Raw genomic sequence first — 24,937 nt, forward strand, 5'->3', positions numbered from 1 at the left:
GTGAGCACATCAAAGCTGCAGAAATGGCTGTGGGCTACTTGAATAACCAATTGAGGCCTGTTTTATAGTTAAGAAGTGGACCGGCAGTTAACGTCAGATATTTTTTAAATGTATCTTGATTGTTAGACACTGAGCAGATAAGAACATTATCTATTGAGAAACCCACTCCACTAAGCATCTGGCACAGATATGCATCATCAAGCTTTCAAATCAAATTCAGCGTAAATGTAGTGCACAGACAGAATCAAAGTAACTCAACCTCCAGGACATGTTCATTCACAGAGTGCAAACACATAAATACACTCTAAGACAGCATTTCTCCCCAAAAACCTAAATGAACCACTAAACCATGGCCAGTATCCATCATAAAAACATCTATTTTCCATCCTGAAATCATCCTCTCATGTTTGTACAGTAGGTTGTGGGTGTGAGTATGTATGTAGTCGCTACTGTATGTTGGATTTTAATGTGAGGAGTGAGTTATGTTATCTGTATTTAGATACATTTTTCACAAATGCTAGAGATAAACCGATCCCCCCTTTTATTACATGGATAGCAAATAAGAAACATGTAATAATAATAAACATTTTAAGATTGATTTAAGATGCTGTTTGCTGCTGTTTTTGCATCATAGGATGAAAGAATATACCCACTGTTCCCATTGCCACACATTTGTCTAGTGAAACCATTAACCAGTCTTACAGCGCTGTGTGTTAAAATGGCCTCCACTTGCATGTTTGTGTGTGTGGACTAAACAGAGGAATGGGGGAGGGTTAACACTACAATCCCCCGCTACAAGTGCAACATACATAAAAATGTATGTACTCAGCATAAAAAATGTGTGTGCATGCTTGCACTGACAGAGTGGAAGGGGGGGGGGGGGGGGGGGGTAGCTGTATAGTTAATATGACAATTATTAGTATAACTGTTTTAGGAAGTCCTGCTTGTTGTTTGCATTACATGATACAGTGAAAAAAAGAGCATTTCATAAAATATCCTCAAAAAAAGTGAAGGCCATGTTTTTTTGCAACTACAAATTTCATTATAAGACCGCAATTATACCTGGTTTGGGGTCATTATGTCCATAGTGTTTTGAGTCAGTTTAAGTCAGGTTTAAGTTAAGGTATAACCAAACTTCATGTCCACATTTATCTGCAATTTTTGTTACATATATAAATATAAGCATGCAACACAACTGTGCAACCCTCAGCAGAAGCACTGCAGCGAAGCACCCACTGTGGCACCATTTAGTGTATCTATGACTCTAATCTGATTATTAAATTTGAGGATGATACATCTGTGTGGGTCTCATCAATGCCGATGATGAATCATCCCTCAGAAATGAGATTCAGAATCTCATTAATGCAAGGACATAAATTAACAAGTGAATATTTCAGACCGAAATGTAAGAATGACAGAACGTTGAAAAAAAAATGTTTTCTTTATGTATTTTTTATGATTTTTTCAGTTTCACCGTTGTAATACAGGCCTTCTGGTGGTGAAGAAAGTCCAAAAGCACTTAAGGGATTTTATATTTTTAGAGACAGTCTTACGTTTGGTTGGGACAGTAGTGTACTTCAAAACATCTAGAGCTAAAAGTGTTTTTTGATCAAAGTTTTAGTAAGATAATCAAGGATGTCTCCTTGGGACCCCCTGCAAAGGGCTATTGCATACCTTTTTCATACAAATGGGGGTATTCCTGCTGCTGTTTTTGGAGCTTGACTTACAATAATAAATGGACAAATACATTATCAATCATAAATGTGTAAAAACATTTCCACTGTTCCTTCCTAGTCTTGTGTCATTTGGCATGTACTTTTAAATTACACTCTTAGAAAAAAAGGTGTCCACTCAGTATAATAGCACACAAACGGCACTGAGAGGTGAACTTTAAGAAAAAAATTCCACTCCAAAAATATCAAAATGTCTCCTTATTTACGGAGTGCAATGAAAATGTTGAGGTTCAGCTTGTATTGATGAGCAGATCTTTCTATGGTTGCGGTGCTGTTCAGGTACAAGCTATTTTGCTGTTCATTTTCGGCATTTCAAAGAGATTAGAGCGACTACACTCAACAGCAGACTTCAATTTGGGCGAAGAGGGTGAATCTAGAGCGTCTCCATGGGGGGGATAAGAAGCTCTTCTTTGTTGCAGCCCCACTTTTTGATTTTGGCTGAGTGGATTCTTACAGTATCCTGCCTTGTGCAGCTTTAAGCATTCTGCCCCATGGTGAATGTAAAGTCTGTTGTTGTTGTTGTTGTTGCAGCATACATAGCTACAGGATACTAATACTTGTCAAAGTGTTGTGCTGAAACACCTTGGAGAATAGTCTGAAGTTAGCATTGGCAGAAGATGAGTGAATTTCCTGTCCTCGGAGGCTTACATATACATGAAAAAAACAGTTGTAGTGGTAGGTGTTGGCTGGCAGCAGTAATCGTGATAATGCAAATGAGATGAAAGCTGTGTTGGGGTTTGGCACTTGAGGAGACACTTGAGAGTGAAAATCAACTGAGAAGGCAACAATGGCTGTATTGTGATGGATCGTAGTGGAAAAGAGAAAGTTCTGTTGACCATCGGAGACAAACATTGTTCTCGCATGAGTGCTCAGTGTGGCTGGTTTAAAGGTGCCAGTGGGTGGATGAGAGGGTTTGCTCCACTAATATCCAGCAGGTGTTCTGGCCTAAATACAGATTGTATAGGGAGGTAAATTAATTTTTTTTACAGCTCTACTGATGGATGATCTCAAGCTTAAGCCTAGGTCACATTTAAAAGCAGGTGAATGTAGGAGATATACATTTAAAATATGTCTTTATACAAAAGAGGTGAAAATATTTCTTCATTTAATGGATTCAAATTCTGTCTAATTCAAGTACATTTACCTGCCGAGATTTACTTTACTAATACAGTATGTATTGTGCTGCATACAACTATATTCCAGCATATACTTCATTCATATAGCATTGTAAAGCTGCATGCAGATTTAGCACCTAACATAAAATCCCTCTGAGTTCATCAGAGCAGCAAATGTTAAAATTAATCCAAATATAGGGGGAAAATGGATTAATCACTGTTAAAGAAAATGCAAATAGATGAACTTGCAAAAGCTTAAATTCTGTGAAGATGCTGTGGGGATTTGCCATCTTTAATTTACACCTGAGGAGCCTCTCGTGGTTCCTGCAAATGCATTTGCAGTCTAAGTTTCTTGGAAATTACATGCCTGAGAGGTAAGGTTAGCTTTCATTCCATTACCTAATGCACAGTAATTTAAAAGCTCAAGCTTGGTCCTTGAATTACAATCTGAGATGATGGCAGATAGTATTTGACATTTGCTCTACATTAAGTTAACTCATTTAACCATTAAAGGAACAGCTTATTCAGCCTCTCAGTGTTCAATTCTTATTACAGTACACAAGGGCCAACACATGCATCTGTAGACTTTGGAGACTTTCTATTCTATTCTATTGACCTTCATAACACAGTATTTCCTTTAAGATGTCCTGGATTCCTTCCACGATGATATATTGATACAATAAAGCCTCCTAAACCCAAAGGTATTGTGTTGCAGTGGTAATGTGGTGGGCTGCTTGTACAGTAAGAGGCGGATTTTAATTGTTGCAAGCTGTTAGAAACCCCCTGCTTGTGTGAAAGGAACCCCAGGAAAATACATTTTATTGACATAATGTCCAATTATGTTTATTAAAACAGAGTATATCATATCCTGTTTGTTTTGCCTGGACTGGTCAAGCTCTGTATTAATCTAATGGTGAACATGGGAGTGCGTGCTGTTTCTTACAACATAAGGAAAGAACGAATAAAGGAAACTTTCCCTTATTTTGTTTGCCTTTCTATCTAAAAATACTGATAACTTATCTTCATATACCAACATAGATTGTAAAAGATCTGTTAGTGCCTCTGATTGATTTCATCTTTTCATCAGCTTTAATAAAACATATAATACATCTGGCATTACATTGACAAGAAAATCATCTTGAAAGACATTAATATTTTTAAGGTTTTGATTGGACCTAATTGAGATGGATTAAAAGTATATAATACGAGTAAGGCCTTTATTTGCACAACTTACAGTACAAAACAGTAATGGAGAGTAATTTACAGACAGAGAAGCATATCCAGTGTCTCTAACTAAATTAGGACTGCAACTAATGATTATTTTTATTATCAATTAATCTTCCAATTATGTTTTTGACTAATCGATGAATAGTTTTGGACTATAAAACATCAAAATTGTGAAAAACGTCCACAGTAACATCATTAAATGTCTTATTTGGTTCAAACAATAGTTCAAATTTATAATTATAGTTAAAAAACAGCTAAAAAGAATCACCTCATGTGTTGGTTTTTAAGAATAATTTATTCACAATAAAGAGGCTGAGAAAAGCAGCAAACACTCTAATTTGAGAACCTGAAACCATCAAATTTTTGGCATTTTTGCTTTTAAAAAAGAGCTAAATGATTAATCGATTATCCAAATATTTGCCAATTAATCTTCTGACAAATCAGCTCTAAACTAAATGTTATAAAACAATATTAAACAGTACCAAAACAGGCACAATAGATAAATGCAATAGTTCAGGCTGAACCAGACCCTTCTACTCTTAGTATCACTGTCATGCATATATTTTAGACATTAGTGCACAACTAAGAATAAATTAGTTCTTTTGATTAATCCTTTCTAGAGATAAATGTTTTAATGAATTAAATGGCAATATATTAATATGAATTTTAATATGTCTTGTTCACTGCTGACCTGCAGTGTTGTCTTGTAACAAAGTTTTTTTGTTTTGTTTTGTTTGGTCTATTTCCACTGTTAGCATGTGTACTAGATTTAAATGTGGGTATCAATACTGCACTTTAACAATCAGACAGTATTTTATGATAAGTGAATTGGTTTGAAATTGCGCAGCATATGTGAAATGTTGCAGGTATGGATCTGTGAAAAAAATTATGGAAAAGGGAAAATACTAATTGCTGCTACACTCTTCAGAAAAGGTGTCAAGGTGTAATCATCTCGAGTGGAAGCTCCCCGTCTTTGTTCCCAGGACTCAGAGCTGCTCATTTTCACTCTAGCAATCAAGGACTGATTCACACCTGGAACAGCAGGTGAATACAATGATGAGTAATTAACTGGCTGGAAAACTGTAATGAACTTTGATGATACCCAGGAGTTAAGTGGTCCCTTACTCTCTCACTGGTTTTGGCACTGTGATAACTGTTTGAAAAATGCTCCCTTTAATTTCACATGAATCCATTGTATTTACATTTGTCATAATTCAGCTTGTCATAGCAAAATAGGTATAAAATCAGCTTTTTAGTCAAAACTGAATTCATGAGATTCATCAGTATTTATTCACCTCCTAATAAATGAATGTTGGACTCATCCAGGAATCATACAATTTACTGGTCAGAGGAAATGCACCTAAACCCCTCTCCAGAAGGACACTTTGTAAGAGAGCTTAAGCATTGACGGTCACATCCCCCACCAGTGGGACAGAAGGCAACATGGCAGCATGAATGTTGTCATGCAGAAGAGGGGGAGGCAGTAGAGACCAAAGTGCTCAGGGCTACTTTGTGCTGTGATTCATGTAATTTAATTGTTCTGTTTGAGTTTTGTTTTAATGTTTTGTTATTTGATAAAACTTTTTAGAGTCTACTGATCTAGCCGGGACTGTGAATAGTTAAATAAGCGGCAGTTGTCCTGTTCTGTATTATACTGCATATGGGTAGTTGCTGGTAGACAGTTAGGTAATATTTTACAACTTATGTTTACATTAATGTAGCAGTGCCTGACTGCAGTGCTTAATAAAGAAAAAATCAATTGTTTCCTGCCTACCAACCTGTAATTATGGAATCATGCTATCAGCTATTCATTTTCTCTCTGGTCCACCATCATGCTGCTGTTTTCTGCTTTCCTTTATTGATGCGCTCACTTTTTTTTTTCCATTTTTACCCATCCCCCTCACTTTCTCCTCTATCTTCATCTCTATTTCACTCCTTCTCTTACTTGCTGTCTCAGTGTAATGTGATCCAGGAATGATGCTGGCAGCCCCAACTGTGGCACTGCAATCTCTGCTCTGCTCTGGTTGCTAGGCAGCCTGTCTGAGACAGGGCTCGGTGGTGATGCACCTCCCTCTCCGTCTGCCTCCAAAAAAAAGAGAGCGAGGGAGAGAGAGAGAGAGAGAAAGTGGCAGGGCTGGCCATCAGGCCATCAGCCAAAATTCAGATGATCCCTCCAAATTTCTCTGTTTTCAGAATGAGCTGCTTCACATCTGCAGTGCAGCAGAGCATATTGTGAGTGTGGGGGGGCATTAGGCGGGTACGGATTTGTAACAAAAACACAAGTGTTAACATACAGGACAGTGTGACGCTGCCCACCTTCTGATGTGTTTGTGATGGAAAATGCTGTGTGCAGATTTTGTGTCATCGCGCCTAGAATGAAACCCACCATGTGTGGCTAACGCAGTGGGCTGCTGGCAGGTTGCCCAGGTGTGGGATATCGGTAGGGGAGTAAGGTTACTAGGAAGAAGCTGCATGATCTGCTACAGTAGAGCCGCTATGAGTCATGGCTCTGGTTGCTCCATGTGGTTGTGGAGGATGACCGCCTTGCTCATCAATGCACAATGGCGACATTTTGAGGCCTCTGTTTCTCTGATGTCTTCACTTTGCACTCGTGGGCGTCACACATGTTATGAGATTTACAAGATGTGGATATAAATTGTCCACATTTGGCTTAAGATTCATCTGCGATGGAAATAATGGTCTGTGTCCTTGGAGACGAGAGTCTGTCATTTACACGATTATGTTTTAAGGACAGAAAAAAAGAAAAGTCGACAATAATCAGGTTGACAGTAGATTCTAATTGTGATATAAACATTATCAACCTCTGACATTGTTTTCCGCTGATTTTTACACATGAGAAGTTAGGACTAACAGCCGTGTCTGTATCTGTGTGTGTGTCTGCAGAAGTACAGGTACCAGGATGAGGAGACGCCCCCCTTGGAGCACAGTCCAGCACATCTGGCTCCAGGGAAAAGTGCCGAGATGCTTCACATGAGTGACAAGAACCTTGCTGCCATGGAGGCTATACATGGCTACACACCACACACACATATCTCTCCTGTCAAGGTAAGGCACACGCTCACACACAAACACACATACACACACTTATGTACACTGTTGATCAATACCTAACACTATTACAACAGCACGATACACTCAGCCGTCAGCTCTGTTACTGTGCTAGAATAAAAACACACTCTATCTTCTTGAAAGGCGAACATACGGTAACACACTGCAGTGTGCATTACACACACACACTCCTCAACCAGTAGGTCACAATTATATCTTTATCACAGCATAATCTGTGTGACATCAGTGACATCATTTTTGACCTCATATTCACTGTTACCACTGTGAGCCACTCAGTATAATTACTGCCCTCTGTGTTTTAAGTCCATAGTCCACATATTTTCTTCCAATCAAAACATATCTAGAAGTATACTAACTGTATCTACTGTAGAAGTAGGTGATTGTATTGATTGTATAAGAGTTAAAATTAAAGCAAAATGAGTCATTACAATAACATCCCTAATTACTTACAATGCATTAATCACAAGACAGATTGATAGTAATGTTTTATTCATTCTAATTTGCTTCATTCAGAGACATAACTCTAAGATTGTTAAATTTATAGTAAGAGTTTAATTTAGCCCATACACTGTTGCAATATTACAACACATTATGTTATAACTTAAATGGTGTGTTGTTTTGAAATGAACCAATTCTTAAATATAAACACTTTAATGGGAATGTAATATATTTATGAGGTCATTTGATATCAGAGCTAAGCAGCCTGAAAATCAAAGTGCAAGTGGACACAAGGTGCCTTCAGGGTTTGGTAATCTGATCACCTGAACCACATCAGGATGTGGTCGGAGATCCATTTATTGTAATTGATTACAAAGTGTGACAGCAGTAATGGATCTAATATATATATATATATATATATATATATATATATATATATATATATATATATATATATATGTGTGTGTGTGTATGTGTGTGTATATGTATATGTATATATGTATATATATTTTTTTTTTTTTAATGGAAAAACTATAACAACAAATAGCATAATTGGCACATGCAGTCGCAGAGACAGAACCACGTACATTTATGAAGAAAAGTCTGTGATTCCTCCTCTAATCCGATGAGACTGATCATTTTCCATGAAGTGACATAAAGCTTTAACACTGGACACATGCGCTTACATTTTAAAGGGGAAAAAGTAATCCAGAACTATGGGTGCAAATACCAGGTACAATTATAGCAGCTCCTAGTACAGACACTGAACTTCTACTCAGACAGATATCTTACAAATGCTAAATCTAATCGAGAGAAACAAACCCCTATGAGACATCGACACAGGCAACACCGGAGCTGAGGGTCACGCGGTGAACGCATACGGCTGACATCAGTAGGAACATGAGCGCAGTCACTTTGCCTGGAGTGCATTAATGAATACATACTGCAGCTACAAACGCAAGCAGGTGTAAGCTATATTGCCCACTTAATAATGATCCATCTCATATGCCTACTCATGTTGTTTAACTGCCTCACTGGCTTTTAAGACTTAAGAGTTCCTGTATTTATTTGCTTTGAGGGGGGGGAAGTGTTTCACTATTTCCCACATGGGAGTACCGTGAAGTCCCCAGGGAGCAGATATGTCCATTAAAATGCTCCTTTTTTTAATGAGCAGAGAGAGACGAGGCTGAGTTATTGTGCTTTACCGCTGCTATTTAAAACATACAGAGCCTGTTCAGCGTGAGCTGCGGCAGCCATAGAGAGTTCTCCTTGAGGGTGCTTGAGAGGGGGCTCGGTTTAGGAACACTGTCAAACTGGTGAAGAGTAGTGACATTAGAGAGTCAGCTCCAGGTATCGTGGCTACTAGGAACAATTCATTTGATGACACAGTGCGCACACAACTTACTCTCAAAGAGACAGATTTTTAAATGAGCCTCACATCAGCATATCACATTAATACAGGTTAATGAAACTGCACTGTATGACAGCAATCAGCCACAACCTGTTTTTACGTAATACTGTGCCATTTGAAACCTACAGTTAAAGTACAGATTACTTACTGCTGTAGCATCACTTTTCAGTGAGTTTCATATAAAAAGAAATGTATGTCATGAATCCAAACCACTCTCTCATTTCATTTGATTTACATTAAACCGTTTTTATATTTCTTAAATGTTGCTTTTGTCTTACATTTTACACTGAACACCAGTATAAGCAGCTGACCACTGGGTTGTCAGTAAATGGAGACAGTTCAGTTCAGTATAAACAATAAGTAATGAATAATACTGAGAGAAACCAGCACCAGCCATAATTTGGTTGTGGTTGTTTCGTCAGTGTCTGCTGTTGGAGGTTCACAACAGAAGGGTGGAACATGTGAGTCCTGTGTGACCTGCTCTAATGTTTACTGCTTATGTTAGACCAGTTTGTCTTGTATTTAATATAAATACTCATTCAACACATTGTCATCATGACAGAAACTAGTACTGTATAACAATTCAAGAACATATTGTTTACTTTTATGAAGGGTGGACAGTATGCTGTCCCTTACTGGTCTTTCTCCTTGGTTGGATTAATTCTCATTGTCCCAGTGGAGTTTGTCATCCAGCACCATGCCAAGGGATCAGTAATTATTCAGGGTGATGATGGGTGCACCATTTATTATGGTGACAGGGACGGAGACTTGCTCCTTTCCCTAAAATCCACCATTATGAGGTCATTTAAGTCTGTTTAAGAGAAGATTTTGAATGTGGTGTCAGCCCACTGGTGCTTCAGATCCATTACATGACTCATTCAGTCATTTCCCAGAAGCTTGTGGTCTTGGAATTGTTTTTTTCCATCAATGTATCAGTGTGTCCACATACAGGAGATGAAGTATTTTTTCATGCCAAGTAAGAACTACATTGTGAGTAAGAAGTTAGTATCCGTAAAAGGTCTCAAGATCGATTTCATGATATGATAAGGCTGGAGATATTCTATATTTTTCTTATTGACAAATCACATGAAAAAACCAAAATCAACAATGAATGTTTGCTACCAACAAATATTGTGTAAGTAGCCAAAATCTGAATTCGTCTGTGCTAGTTTTGTGTCCAAAAACTATTAAAAACTCATCCATGAGCCACATTACTGCACCAAAGTCAATACTGAGTCAATCCCACATAAACTGTACTGCTGCCGTAAATACTCACTACAGCACAAAATGTGTATTAATCCCCAGCTAAAAATGGTCCCAAACAAATGCACTATTCACTGCTGTTTGAGTAACGTTTGCTAAGAGCAACAGTGCCCAGCTGTTATGGGAAATTACTGAGCCTTTTAAAAAAAAAAATCTAACTATGTATTTGTTACCTGTTTCAAAACATTTGCACCTTCAGTAGGAAATAGCCCAATCCTTTAATAGTCACAACTGCTAACCATGGCCAGTTCTCTCTCAAGGTATATAGTCATAAATTGTATACTTTTGACATTTAGTCCGGTCTGTGATGCCCAAATTTAGCCTATGTTAGGGCTTTTCACAGCTGGGAAATTAGCGGATACTGGTTACTGGTTTACATAGGATATGATATTTACATCAACAAGTCAAGCTACCTGCAGTGTTGGTGACAAAGGCATAGAAAAAAAGCAATATAACTGTAGACTGTTTGCACTTTAACATCATTTGTTAATAGGAATTTTGTTAAAAATGTTTTTGTAAGAGGCAAACACTTCAGTGACAGACTTCATCAGGCATCAAAAGTTGAATATTTCTTAATATGCACGGATATCCCCCACATGCTACATAGCCGAATCGCTTTACTGGCTGTACTTACATGTCTTAATCATTGTTATCATGATTCATGGATCATTTCACTGAGATCAGGGGACAAAGTGCATTTTGCTGGACGGCTGCTTTTATACAAGCGGTCTATGATAAAGGAAGGGGCAGAAACATCACTGAGAGGCGGCCGAACTGAAGAAGTTGTAATGCAACTTTATGACTACTCATCAGTCAACGGTGTTTGTTTAACATGACTTTATGCCCTGAATTAGCTCAGTGTTATTCATGTGTTTTTCTATCATGCTTCTCTAGGGCCTAGGAGCTTTCGCAAGTCTTGATATTGTTTTACTCACCTATCAGCAAAAATAAGTTTAAGACTTATATATGACCACATTTAGTACTGAAAACACACAGATAAAGAAGATTATTTACTGTTTAAATGCTTACGGCCATTTAATATGCACTGTTCCTTCCTTGATGTGGATTTCCTGACACCATGTGCCTGAAAATAAATCAGTCTATTGCTCAGCTATTATGATATTTAGTCAAACAACTCATTGCACGCATATTTACAGCACTCGTTCCAATAATATCCGCATTTTATTTGGATGAATCTTGAGTGTTTCGTTTTTGTACAAAGTGAGAGTCTGAAACATTTGGAGAACATAATCCTCTATATCTTCATCTTCAATAGATGATTTGTTTGACATGCTCTGTAACTAGCCTGAGTGCATTCATTTACAAACGTTTTACTATGACACACAGAAACAGCAAATGCAAAATCAGCTTGAACATGTTACAGATCAAAGATCTACAGTGTAAGACTCTAGTTTGGTTGCTCCCTCACCACCTCGTTGCCTTTATACAACAAAGGCGCTTCTGTTTGGAGGAATGTGTGGTTTAAAAAGTAGGCTGCAAAAACATTTTCTTCACATCGTCCCTCCAGACATATGTAATACTTCTGTGCAAAAACACACCTAAAATCATGAAGCGGTGCTGCATCACAAGAGCGTCCCCTTCCCTCCTCACTGAGACTTTGAATATTTGCAAAAAATGGTGTTCAGAATGTTAACAGATAAATACTGAATCAAAACTTCAGAGTGAAATACAAAACTGTCTTATGAACAGCAACATGCCGTATATGAAGTGGTGGTGATACAGTAAGTGAAATTAAAATTACAGGAATAATAATATCCACAGTATTATAAAATTCAGCCTGGAGGATATATTTTCCTACCACATGGAAGGCGAGCATGTTGATGTTGTTCACGATGTTTTGGGAACCAGGATTGGCCCTATTTCTATTTCTGGAATACTGCCATTATTTATGAAGTCGTGTGTTCCTCTTCACGGAGAGCTGAATGCACTACCAAGTATCAAGGTCTGGGCTCACTATGCTCAAAAGTGAGTTGTTTGCAAGATTATATGTTAGTGGAGGGCGTCCATGATGGTTTTAATATCAGTCTCGGGCAGATGGACGACTGAGGACCAAACACTGTTGGGAGCCATTTTGTTTTTTACCCACTCAGACGCACGTCAATGAGCATGATCATGTGTATTCTGATATGTCTAAAGGGATGAAGTATAACAGATTATCCATCCTCTGGGTAATTTATGATGATGATGATGATGATGATGATGTGGTGGTAGCTGGCTTATCTGCACCTTGTGTTACTCCTCCGCTACTATTCCCTCCTCACACAGTGTCATGGTGACCTCATGCAGGGGGGCTCAGTTCTGATGTTGTTGTTTTTGTTTTGTGACCCTGTTCGTTACTGTGTGTTATGGTGAGTATGTTCTAACGGAAACTCTGGTCTGCGTCAATTATCGTTTCACACCTCTTATTATTAGTTGTATGCCTCTCCTTCACCTCTCCACACTACACAATCACCCTCCCCCCACCCCTCTCCCTGTTTGTGACTGGTTTTAAACCTGAAGTATTTCTCTATGACATTAAATAATAATGACTAAAGAAGCAATAATCAAAGATAAGGTAATGAAACACCTTTAAAACTCAGTTAATCTGCTTCATCAGGACAGTTTGGGTGCAGTTTGATCAGATGTGATCGACAGCGGCGACATACATGACAGCACTTTTTCCCGACAGGACCCCCGTCTACTTCAAACCAGTAAGAAGAGCAAAGAGAAAAATATAAATAAAGAAGTCTCTCATGAAAAATAACCAGAACTGTTTCAGCTTCTGTTACAAACACATTCAATCTTATGTTCATGTAAGATAACATACACACTCTGATGATTAAATAATTCAGTAATGCTCTATTTTCTGCTGCTGTTAGCATCTACTGCTGATGTGCCGCTGAGCAAATGTCTCCCCGTCCAAAGTGTCTCCAGAGGAGCCATTAACAGCAGGCCATGTCTATATTAGGAGAGAGAGGTGCACAGATAGTGTCTGTAAATACCAGTATCAGCACTAATCCACCTCCCAGGTACTCTTACTTGGATCAGCAACTACAGCTGTCCCAACATTCATACTTTAATGATGTGCTTTGCTGCAATACTGAACTTTTCCAGTGGGAGGAAAAGCGTCTCCTGACATGTGAAAATGCTGCACTGCTGCTGTTTGTAGAATTCATAGGCACACGGTGTATTGGTTTTTTTTTAAAATTTGGAGTTTATTTTTGTCTGCAATCAATAACAGAAAAAATTAGAGATAACCACGGCTGAAAACAACACAATAAGACAACTTAAAAGATTTCTGCAGTCTGAAAAAGGTGTAGGCTGAAGCTGCAGCTTTAATGCCTTCTAACAACACGTCATATTTGACCTCAAAAGTAACATCAGTCATCAAACAATAAAGACAAAACAAAACAAAACAATAAAAAAAAACACAATTACATATCCTGTACCCTGTCCTTCTATGCCAGTGTTTGTTTCTGATCATCCCTTTTCATATTTGTTCAGTTATTTTTAAACAATTTTTAGCTCACTGAGTATTCAAATGTCTTCAGTTCCTTACTACAGCTGTTCCATAAATTCACTCCTTTGACTGAATACAATGATACTTTACATTCATTGTTTTTTGAACATGCAAATCATATTGACTTTCTCTCTTTTTAAACAACTTTTGGACACTCTCAGGTAATAATTGGCTTTTCGCTCTATATATTATTTGAATCGTTTTGAAGTCGACCTTTAAATCGACCTCTAGATCTTTACATTTTAGAGCCTTTAATTCAATCATCTGCAAATAATATAAGTTTTAATATTTTGGAAACCTCAAATATATCATTTATGTACAGAATAAACAATATTGTTATTGTTTAGAGTAGCAGCTTTAGCTGTGCAGGGTCAAATCCATTCTGTTTTAACAGACATAATGACCACACTGTTATTTATTGATCAACTGATTCTGAATAAGCTGCTTTTCATTAACATATCAATAAGATAACAATGACTAGGGGCAAAAAGCTTTATCCTCCAGCATATTGGATTAGATTAGATTCAACTTTACTGTCAATGCACAAAGTACAAACACTGAGACAATGAAATGCAGTTACGAACATTATGTACGGAATACTGGGTGGTATAAATATGTAAACGCAGGGAAGCAAAGGATATAACTAAAACATGTAAAAGTATATCAATAAATAATAAATATTATGAGTTAGGATGGATATGTACAATATAATATATGTAGATTTATACATGTTAGAGGGGGACATATATATGTTATGTATTTTAATTTTCTAAATTTGTGGTTTATTATGTGTATAATGTCATCAATTAATAAATACAGGCAAGTGACTCATTTGTGTAAGATTCTATAACAGTTTAATAGTCCAAATGTCTTTAAATTCATGTATGAAATCTAACAGAATGACATGTATATATAGTCAGTGTACAGATTTTATACAACTCTGTGCTATATGCTGTTTATGTGGAACACTACTGTTGATTTTCTACATGTCATGTATGTTATTATATTATGATAAAATTACAGTACAGGCAGTTAAACTATCAGTAGAATCAGCTTATTACAGATATTTTTAAATTTAGTATCAATATTCATAGTAGCTGATCTTGGTCCTGCATCAGTTCTGGTGACCTGGTTTTGGTGGATCATTGCTGTGAACCCAGATGTGAATGTGACTGAGTGTCATAGATGAACCTGTCATCTTCCCCTCTGATCAATAAAAGAAACTGAAGCTGTACCCGCTGTTCTTCCCTTGTGCCCATCCGCATGCCCCGCACAATTACCCTCTCCCTTCTGTTGTTTTGCAGCCAGTGTTGATGTCTACAGGACACACTCCAATGTACACCTCCGCTGTTTCCACACTGGTAAGAGCACAGCGACCCGTGCCGCTCTATCACCCTTAAAGTTACCGGTATCATCATCAGTCATCACCATCAGACTTGTGTCCTCATTTCCAGTCTTTTGCTTGGTTTGGTGTCACTCGAAGTTCGGCTGTCTGATCGCGACGGGCCGGCTGCCCGATTCAACGCCATTTTATCTGTACTGCCAAAGAGTATGAGGTCATCTGTTTTCTGATTATATCAATGTGTTCATAGTCATTGTCATTCAAACCTTTTTTTTGGCTGACAGATTTGTTCATCTTGTACTCTGTGACTATTTTTGGGGCCTGAAGTCACATGACTGAAACTGAAAAGCTTTGAAATATTGTGCTTCCATTAAACTATAATGTTGAAATAATGTGTTATATTCATATTTCTATGAATGCATATCAGAAAAATATGCATTGTGGATCAGTCCACTGTTTACGTGTAAAGAAGCGCAAATGGTTTTGTTTTGTTTGCATTTCTTCTGAATCAGTTTCTCAGGTTGGATTGTGCGCACAAACACACACACACACACACACACACACACACAGAAAAACTCTCCTGAAACATGCAGATCAATGGTAAAGTACCTATGAGTCTATGAGACAAGATGAAACTAATCCCAACACGCTTCGCTACGTGAGCTTCGCTATGGCTTGAATGTGATATGTTGAAGGTGTCGTGTGTCATGAGGGTTTGATGGACAGTCAGATATACTGTATGTCATCTCTTTGCAGGGCAGACAGAAACCTGTAGGTGTCAGTGTTAGACTGTGCAGAGTGACTCTCATAACCTTGAAAAGATGGCTGTGCTGCTTTCTTAATAAAACATTTTTATGATCAGACAGGTTGCATTAGCCTCTTGAATTGCCCTCATGATCTCGTCTGTCTTGCAAAGGCAAAGAAAAAAAAACGTAATGGCGGAGGAATTCATACTTAAGTGCAATTAGCCAATCCCTCCAAACAAGCAGATTATTATCCAAACATCTATAAGTTTGAATGAAAAAAGCCAGTTGGAATTATTATTTTTTAATCAGAATAGAATTGATTTAAAAGGAAAAGACAAATTTATTGAAAAGAAACAAGTTGTTGAACAAGTAGATACATCATTTCTTTGTCTGCTCGCGTGCTTATAATTAAACTGTTTTAACATATGGGACATTCTGCACCCCTTCAGCATAACATCATCACTCAGAAAAATGTGTTTGTATACACTCACACATATAGAGTAGTTCTCTCAGTCTGCGTATGCGTACGTTAAATTTCCCACACTGGTTTGGTAAAGTGTGTCTCAAAGATGCATTGCAGTAAAGTCTATGGTGCGGGTGTCTTTGCAGCCGGTGTAGTACTCGTATGGTTGTCATTGATGTGTGGGTGGTGTCGTCAGTCTGTCTCTTTATTGCTTTAATGGTGTGGGGTTTGCCAGTACCACTCCAGGCCCCATTGATTTATGGGTAGGATTGTCTCTGGAAGCACTGCAATGGTTTGGCAAAGTAAGAGGAAGATCTTTGGGTTATGTACATGATTTAGTGAAGAGGTGCTTTAGCTTCAAATGACTTTTTTTTTTTTTAAACTTAGAGCATAATGTAATTAGAATTTTTTTTTTTTTTTGGCCTCACGCTGCTCAGAACTTTTGATATTGATCTGTGCTCATATTAATGAATCTTCCCGTCTCTTCTACTCTATATTATAACTGTGCTGTAGTATTATGAGTCTACATAATATGTTGTGACAGGATGTGCTGTGTCGTTACAGCTGTGATTAGACTGAAAGTTCATGTTCTGTCTAACAGCAAACACAAGATCCAAATAATTGATTTTATATACCACACTGTATATGATTCATAACATATAGTGATTTCTATACAAGGAGGAAAATCCATAATTTATTCCCTTATCCTAAAATGATTGTCACCCCTCCACTTAATTAAGATTCGGGTGTCATTAGACGTGTAGTTTGAGGTGGACCACAGTGCCCAATTAATTGACTGAGAGATCTATCATGTGGCTCTCTGGCAATCGGCTGGATTCGTCTGTTCCACGGCCCGATTTCCCACACGGCTGCTGTCAAAAGATGCATGTTAAACTACAGCGAGCTTGTTTAATATTAATGGAATTACCGCTACGACTGTACATGTTATGGCAAAAACTGTAGTCTTGACTGAGCCTGCTATGATATGAAACTTAGCTGCAGAACGTGATTTAGTGTATATTTTCCAACCATCCATGGCTCCATATTTTTCTCTCGTTCATTGTAACATTGCCTTTCTCTCTTTTTGTCAGTATTGTTAACGGTCACATGGTTGAACATGTACAAGGCTAATAAAAACGCACAATGTCTATCCAGCTTCATGAATGAAATATGTTCTTTCTCCTTGAAAAATTCATGGATGTATTTTTTATATCTCTGCATTATGTTTGCCTAGCATAGTGCTGGACAACTATAGAGTTAAGAAAAGTTGTTGTTAAAAGGGTTGTTAGAAAAAACTAAGGCTAGGATAATGAGTATAAAGTAGGGCTGCAACTAACGATAATTCAATAGGCAAAAAAAAAAAAATTCAATAGGCATCCAGTTATTGATATACTGATATACTATCTTTAAATCTGAAGAAGTGGAACAAATACCACAATTACCCTAAAACTCTTTAATATTCCATTCATTCTTGATATTTTGGATGAGGTGCACTCACACGCTAACAGCCCTGGAGGCACAGCGCTGTAGCTGCTCTCCTCTTTTCATTCACTGACAGAAATCTGCCTCAAAAATATTCTCAGGCAAAAATGTTTTTTAAACAATGCACACGCTACATTTATCTTGACAGATTGGAGCTCTTCGGCTGAAAACATTACACAACACATTTGCCATTTATCCTTCACCTCACGAGCTGGGAGAGAGAACCGGCAGGCAAGAGTGCTTACTGAAGACCCCCGCCGCCCAGTTTACGTTACACTCTGTCTCTTCTAATGAAAAGGGATGCGTATCACTTTCTCCCCCCTTTCTAAGCAGAGAAATATTCCTATACATACTTTTCACACAAATCCTCCTCAGACTAAACAGTCAACCCCTCGAAGATGAGTTTGACACTTGGAAAAAAAAAAAAGGCAATCGTTTTAAAAGTAAGGATTTAATTACTGTTTTCTGTAGTGTTTCCCCAAGAGCTCTCTATTATACCCTCCCCTTTCTGCTCTGCACTCTTGTCTGGTCGGTATCTGGTTTCTATCTTCATTTTCTCCGTCCTCCTTACTTTTCTTTAATAAATGTTTAAATATGTCCCTGCAGCTTCGGTGTAATTACTGTGCAGCAGCAGCTCAGGTCCTTTGGGAAGGAGAGTGGAGAGAGAGAGAGAGAGAGAGGGAGAGAGAGAGAGGGAGAGAGAGAGAGAGAGAGAGGAAATATGCATGCAAAAAGAGGAGGAGAGAGCTGTTCATGCTGAATGGCGGAGTAAGACAGATAGAGAGGGCCTTGCAATTGGAAGGGTGAGAAAATTAGATAGGTAGACGGAGGAATTTTATTCAACAAAATGAGAACGTCAGCTGACAGCTTGTCCTTCAGCATGTCCTTACATAAGTCTGTTCAGTGTGTGTGCGTGTGTGTGTGTACTGTATATATTACATGCCTGTCGATCCATCTGTCTTTCAGAAAGAGAGAGCTCAAGTGAGCTGTGAGAAGCTGTTGATTTAAAAGAGAATTTTACTCTTTTTTACCATTTAACAATTTATTTGAGGAAAAGAAAAATAAATGGCAAGCATCATTAAATCACAACCTTTTCATCAATGTCTTTCTGGTGTTTCTTTCTAGTTATGTCCATGGTGCTGAATTTAATGCCAGCAGTAATGCTATAAGGCTTGAGCAGGACTGTAATGACAGTCTTAATAATGCTTCATAATGGTTCAAATTGATGGAATAAGGAAGAATTGTATGGTTTTCTGTGTTTAAAGATTTCAGATCCTTACTGGACATGAATCGTATCATGAATTGATGAGATGGATTTGCAACTCTTTTGATTATCTATGAAAGCTGAGATTTTGGAGAAAGAATAAGAAAAAACACTACTATGTTGAGGTTTCACTATTCTGACTGACTCATTGTAGAAGTGGGGCTTACAGGCCTGCAGCCCCCCTCTCAGTTTCAAGTGCTTCCCTGGGACAAGTTAGTCCAGTTTGAGCTGCTTGTCCCTCTGAGTTCAGCCACAGTATAATTCCTCCCCCTCTCACATCACCAGCATCGACATTATACAGAGAGACAGCTAAGTAATTGCCATCAAACTTCCCTGCTCGCTCCTTATTCCCTCAGCAGTGGGGAAGGGAGGGGGTACAGTACAGTAGCAGCAGAAAATATGAACTGCATTCTCACTTGAGCACAGACCAGTAGCAGGGAGGCACCGCTATCGCAGTCCACTGGCACAGATGACGAGGAATGGAAGGATTTGTTTGTAAATGCTCATTTTTATTCTTGACGGGTGGTTTCTGAAGACAGGACGACTACGTAGGTCTCAGATAATGACGAGCCTTATTGGTGATGAGTAATTTTTAGAGCTTAAGTCTTGGTTTGGGGGACGTAACGGGGCTTCCTCAAATGAAGTCTCCAGCACCGACTCAGCAAGAAAGAGGAAGACACTAATTGGGCCATGCTGCTTCTGCAATTCTGGATTTAAAACTGCATTGATGTGTATCCTCTGTCCAAAGCATGTTGTCTTTGGTGTTATGTTTTATTTAGAATGAGTGGAAAGCAAAGCTTAAATTGAGGCAATTTGGATGCTCTGTGCTTTCTGATCAACTGTTATGGCAGGACTTGGACCTGATGGATCACCTTGCAATAATGCTTATGTGGGATTTTTGAAGGCAGACACTTCTACAGTGTACTTTAACTCTTCCGGCCACACGCTCAGTGGGTGTGTATGTCATCTTTTGGGGTTTGCTCCCCAGTTTCAACCACCATTTAGATTTCTGCACTGAAGCATAATGTTCATGACCGTGTGGTACGCCAAAAAGATGGGCTGCCGGTTCCTCAACAATGTACGGAAAGCCAAGAAACTTCGACATCATATGCTGGTAGGCATGTTTTAAACATGTTTGCTTTTTGCTATGATTGTACCTCTATATTTGGAGAAGTATGAAAATACTCTAGTGCCTAGTAGCACTGACGGGGTGTTTGTGGTTTTGCTCATGGTAGTAAGGCTTTGTTTTGTAGTATTTTCTCAGATACTGAGCTCAGGTCAAGGCTGTGGCTGAACCTACAGCTCATGATAGATATTTTAATCATAGTGGGGGCGGGCAGGTAGGTGTGGGGGTGGGGTGGGAGGGTGGGGAGGGGAGGCATGTTTGTGAGTGTGACTCTAATGGTGCAAAGGTGCAGTTTCTTTCTTTCATTTTATATTGTAACATGGAAGTGAAGGCGGCCCACAACTCCACACCTTAACAACCCACGCACATACACACATGCTACCACCTTTTTCCTGCACTCCACACATACTCCTGGGACTTAATAAGGAGCCAGTAAGTGAGCCAATGTGCATAATGTGACGTCCGAATTAACCTCTGTTACATACTGCACTCAGCAAACGACTAAAAACCACACAAAAATAAAGATGTAGCTTTAGCAGTGTCACAAAAATGACAGCTTCACGTTACAAAACACTTCACACACTCGTCTTCATACTTCCATTCATTTAAGAGCCCTAAAGTAAGGGTCAGTCTGGAGTTTTTGGTACTGTTATCTGTCTGTAACTCTTTCTTGCTCCCTTAAGAGGAAGAGCAGCAGTTCAGATACACACTAAAATTGTGCATTACCCGTAATGCTTGTATTTTTAATTATTGCAGTAAAAAAAAAAATCATTAGACACACACCAATTCCTATGACATTGCGTATTTCAATAGAGGTCATTATCTTGCTTGTTGACTGGATGGCTTTCACGTATTAAAGGCTGCAAGGTGTGCAGGACATGCAGCGTTAAAGCCTCTCTAATGCAACCTTTGGTTTCTATCCAACGCCAGCTCACACATGACATCATCCCCTCTGATGGTATTGAATTATTCTTTGCACACTAAGACAGCAGTTTTAATTATCATCAGGCTTAACTAAAGAGGTGATTGACATATCTAATTATATTGTTATTTTACCTCCTTTGACTAAAAATGTCCATCATACTGGAAGCAGCTAGTGGCGTGAACACGGCACAGAATGTGTTATGAGCGTCAGACAGACAGTCACACATGCATTGATGGAGATTGTTCAAATTATTTGAAAGTCTTGTGATTCACAAATTCACAAGGGAGCAGTACAGTATGCAGCCAAAGCCTTAACAGATCCTGTACCTTATGTTTTCCAGTTCCAAATTGCCAATACTAACAATATTATTTAGCTCTGAATGGAAAAAAGGAATTGATTTAAACATGCAGCTTCACTCTTTTGCTGCTCTTTCCTCTGTGCAGTGTATGCTAAAATACTGATATGTATTACTTTTATTAGATTATGATTAAATCACACAAAATAATGTGAAATCTGAAAATTAGTGCAAATAGAAATATCATCACAATTCTTTTTTTTTAAATTGCTGTTTCATTTGTCTTTGAATATGCATATTCTGGCACTTAGCTTCCTGCATATAAATCCTAAAGTCTCGGCGCGGATGGAATTTGTTCTGCTGCCTGTAGCGACATGGCAGAGGACAGGTTAGCTGAATAGGTGGTGCTCAAATATAGGTGGGCAATGGCGGCCAAACACCGTAAATCCTAACAACCGCGACGTCCGACGACTTGACAGAGCAGAGAGAGAGGCAGAGAGGGCTCTGTCAAAATCCCTGCAGGGAAACTGCCTGCTTTGAGCTTAGATTTCTGCTGGCTATACTCATTATTTCTGTCTGTAGATAAGGATGAATTTGACGTAATGTTCAGCGGCACGGCCCGTTGGACACAGCTACGTGGTGGAACTCTGCACAGGCGCTGTTATAATCGAACGGTGTGCAGTTAAAGCTGAGCTCTGGCATTTTGTGGAGGGCTGAGGGAGTTTTATGTCTTTACCTTATGTGGAAGAATAGATATAAGTAGTGAGATTCAATGTGACTAATAATGAAAAAGGGAGCAAAAGGATTGTAATGAACAGGCTTTTCTTAGAGCATTTTTATGACATGCTATAGCTGGGAAAGCACAGGTGTAATTAATAACCTTAATTACAACATAATTGTGGGTCTAGGGCCTTGTTATTGTGCGTGCTGGCTCAGTGGGACACTGATTGAAACAGAGCCGTCGTTAATGTCATTACTTACACCTGTGCCTTTCCTGCAATGACATGTCACAATGTCTGCCATGAAAAAAGGCCTGTTGAAGAGTACCAACAGAAAGCTGCTATGATATTCATATGTTTTGTTTGTTATTCAGACTGTAATAAGATTAGTATTCAATATTCATACTTCAGAATAAAAATGGGATCATGGAGAGCTGTTTTGCAAAAGCAAAGTATTTTTCCTTCGCCTCATTTAGGTTAAACAGCCATACTGACATGTAATTTACAATGATAGAAAATAGAGAATTGTGAGTAGATTTTAGGATATGGGAAGCTGTGAGCAGAAGCTGTAAATGTTTGCCAATTTTACTTGATAAATGACTTAAAATAAATAATACTAATTGATTAATAATCTGTCAACGAATTGATAAACTGACTCATAATACTGGCACCTAAATGTGCCTTTAATACATCATTATATGACTCAAACTTGACCTTAGTGTTGGATATATACAGTATATAACTTCAGTTTTAGAAAAAGAAGATATTAATCACTGTAATAATCTATAAAACACCAAGTGTTTCTTCTTTGGGTTCCCATGACAACTTAAATCTCTGAGAGCATAAAAAAAAGAAGAAAAAAAAAGAAAATTACTTCCCATTGCATCACATAAAGATCACTGGGTAAATTGTTTTTCTTAAAAGCTGAGAAAATGTATTCAGTCTTGTGTAGTTGTTGTTTGTGTGGGTCTAAGAGCTGTCAGGTCTGTGAAGGTCAGCATGCTGATTTATGCTGCGGCTGCTGTTCTGTAAGCACTTTAGATGCGCGGCGTCTTCCTCATGCTAATCAGCGTGGTACAGAGCAACGAAAGAAATAAATACACGAGTTCAGATGGAGGAGTCCGACCAAAGAGTACTGTACATCATGGTGCGCATCTCATACCTTGATGATGAGAGTACATCCTGGAAAGAAGCATTAAAGTGTGTTAGGAAAAAAGTTATGAAAGAAAGTGGATTAAAAGGAGAGGAATAAGAAAGAATGTGTAGAGGTTAACGGTCACACTTCAGATGAGCTGACAGAGAGAAGTCCCGGCAGGTAAACCTAAACCGTATCAATGCCAAAAATCCTGTCCTCTCATTGACTTGCTGTCTTTTCTTTTACCTCTTTTATTCAACACATCACTTTGTCCCGGATGAATGACTTGCTGAAATGTTTGAAATTCAGTCTGGCTTTAAACCATAATGGTTGGAATATGGTTCTTGACTAAATTTGGAAAAGAATAACTGACTATCAAGTGAGCTGACATTATACTGCTTGATGATATTCAGACTAACTGTGCTGTCTGTCACTACCTTGTTACCGAATGACTGTTTTTTTTTTATCATTGTGTGCTGGGAGATTGCCACCATGTGCTGTCAGTGTGGCTGCACATGATTCACTGAGAGGTTTGTTTTGAAACGGCTGGTGGGCGGAAGGCGGACGTCCATGTCCACAGTATTCACTAGATAGCGACTTCCAGCATCAGTAATACAAGCTATACTGTAATTTAACCACTAGCTATATCAAGATAAGCCAAAGACCAAGAGTTAGGAAAACCAGGGAGGGGGGCTAGCATGAATTATTTCTGAGTCCATCATGGATGATAATAACAAATGGCCCTTGAGTAGTGCTCTCTTTCTTTTAGTAGAGCGACAACCATAGCAGAGTGAGAACAGTGTTGTCACTGCAAAGAGCCAAAATGGCCATCAGTCTTGGCTGTGACTGTAGGTTTCAGGGATATACTGAGAACTCATGCAGGAGCTGCCTCATCTTTGAGGTTCTGCCATTATTTCTTAATAATATATCTTCTCTCTCTGCCTCTAGGGAAATACTCCTCCAGTGGTGGTGAACACTGACACACTCGATGGCTCCCCATATGTAAGGATTATGTTTAATCTCCCCTTTATTGTATTATTATGTTACGTTAAACCACATGACTGACTTGACTGCCTTCATATTCAGTCTGTATTATCAGTAATTCCATTCCTTTCACAGGTAGGTCTTTGCTCATTGTTCTAATCTGAATGATAACAGTAATTAATTTTTATTTCTTTTTTAATTAAAATTGGGTTTCAGAACAGAAACATTACTTAATTTGATTTAAAGTTGTTTTTAATGATGTAGTTTCTAAAATAAAAGCAGTGAAACACCTCAAACATATTATTATGAGCTGTGAGGGATTAGAGAATCAGGCTTCCCAGAGAAAAACCTCCCATCACGGACCACTATTTTTGCACCACTACAGCACTAAGAAAAGTTGTTTTCTAGGTCAGACACCAAAACAGTAAAGTTTGAAGATCCTTAAATTCCCTCTTCCTCAGGGGCTTGCTTAATTGCAGAGGTAAAACTGATGTGTAGCTAAGATGTTCAGCCAGAAGGCGAATTAGACTAAAAGAGTGGTGTTGCTATTATCAACCAGGCATCACACTGGTCCAAACATACAGTACCTAAAAAAGGAGTGAACTGATAAGTGGGCAGAACTATTGGTTAAAGGATGCATTTGATTTTGGTGATGATTC

General features: G+C 38.4%; 2 protein-coding genes across 11 annotated transcripts in view; one reads left to right on the forward strand and one right to left on the reverse strand.

The window, feature by feature from the left end:
* The window catches only part of zbtb20 (zinc finger and BTB domain containing 20), a 102,651-nt gene that overhangs the window by 66,437 nt on the left and 11,277 nt on the right, over nt 1-24,937 (reverse strand). Inside the window, exons 3-4 of one of the 10 annotated variants that reach the window (XR_006099616.1) lie at nt 6,021-6,154; nt 915-5,107 (exon numbers count right to left, since the gene is read on the reverse strand). The exons of 8 other annotated variants lie outside the window; for them this stretch is intronic. The gene's annotated coding sequence lies outside the window, so the exon portion shown is untranslated. Of the gene's footprint in view, nt 1-914; nt 6,155-24,937 lie in introns of those variants that run through there. One more of the 10 variants, XR_006099615.1, reaches the window with a different exon arrangement.
* The window catches only part of LOC121910183 (disks large homolog 4), a 45,122-nt gene that overhangs the window by 3,409 nt on the left and 16,776 nt on the right, over nt 1-24,937 (forward strand). Inside the window, exons 2-4 of the mRNA XM_042431262.1 lie at nt 6,980-7,141; nt 15,102-15,158; nt 24,243-24,296. Coding sequence (XP_042287196.1) covers nt 6,980-7,141; nt 15,102-15,158; nt 24,243-24,296 — 273 coding nt within the window. The remainder of the gene's footprint in view (nt 1-6,979; nt 7,142-15,101; nt 15,159-24,242; nt 24,297-24,937) is intronic.

The sequence above is a fragment of the Thunnus maccoyii genome, chromosome 13, assembly GCF_910596095.1.
Source record: "Thunnus maccoyii chromosome 13, fThuMac1.1, whole genome shotgun sequence".
Lineage (NCBI taxonomy): Eukaryota > Metazoa > Chordata > Actinopteri > Scombriformes > Scombridae > Thunnus > Thunnus maccoyii.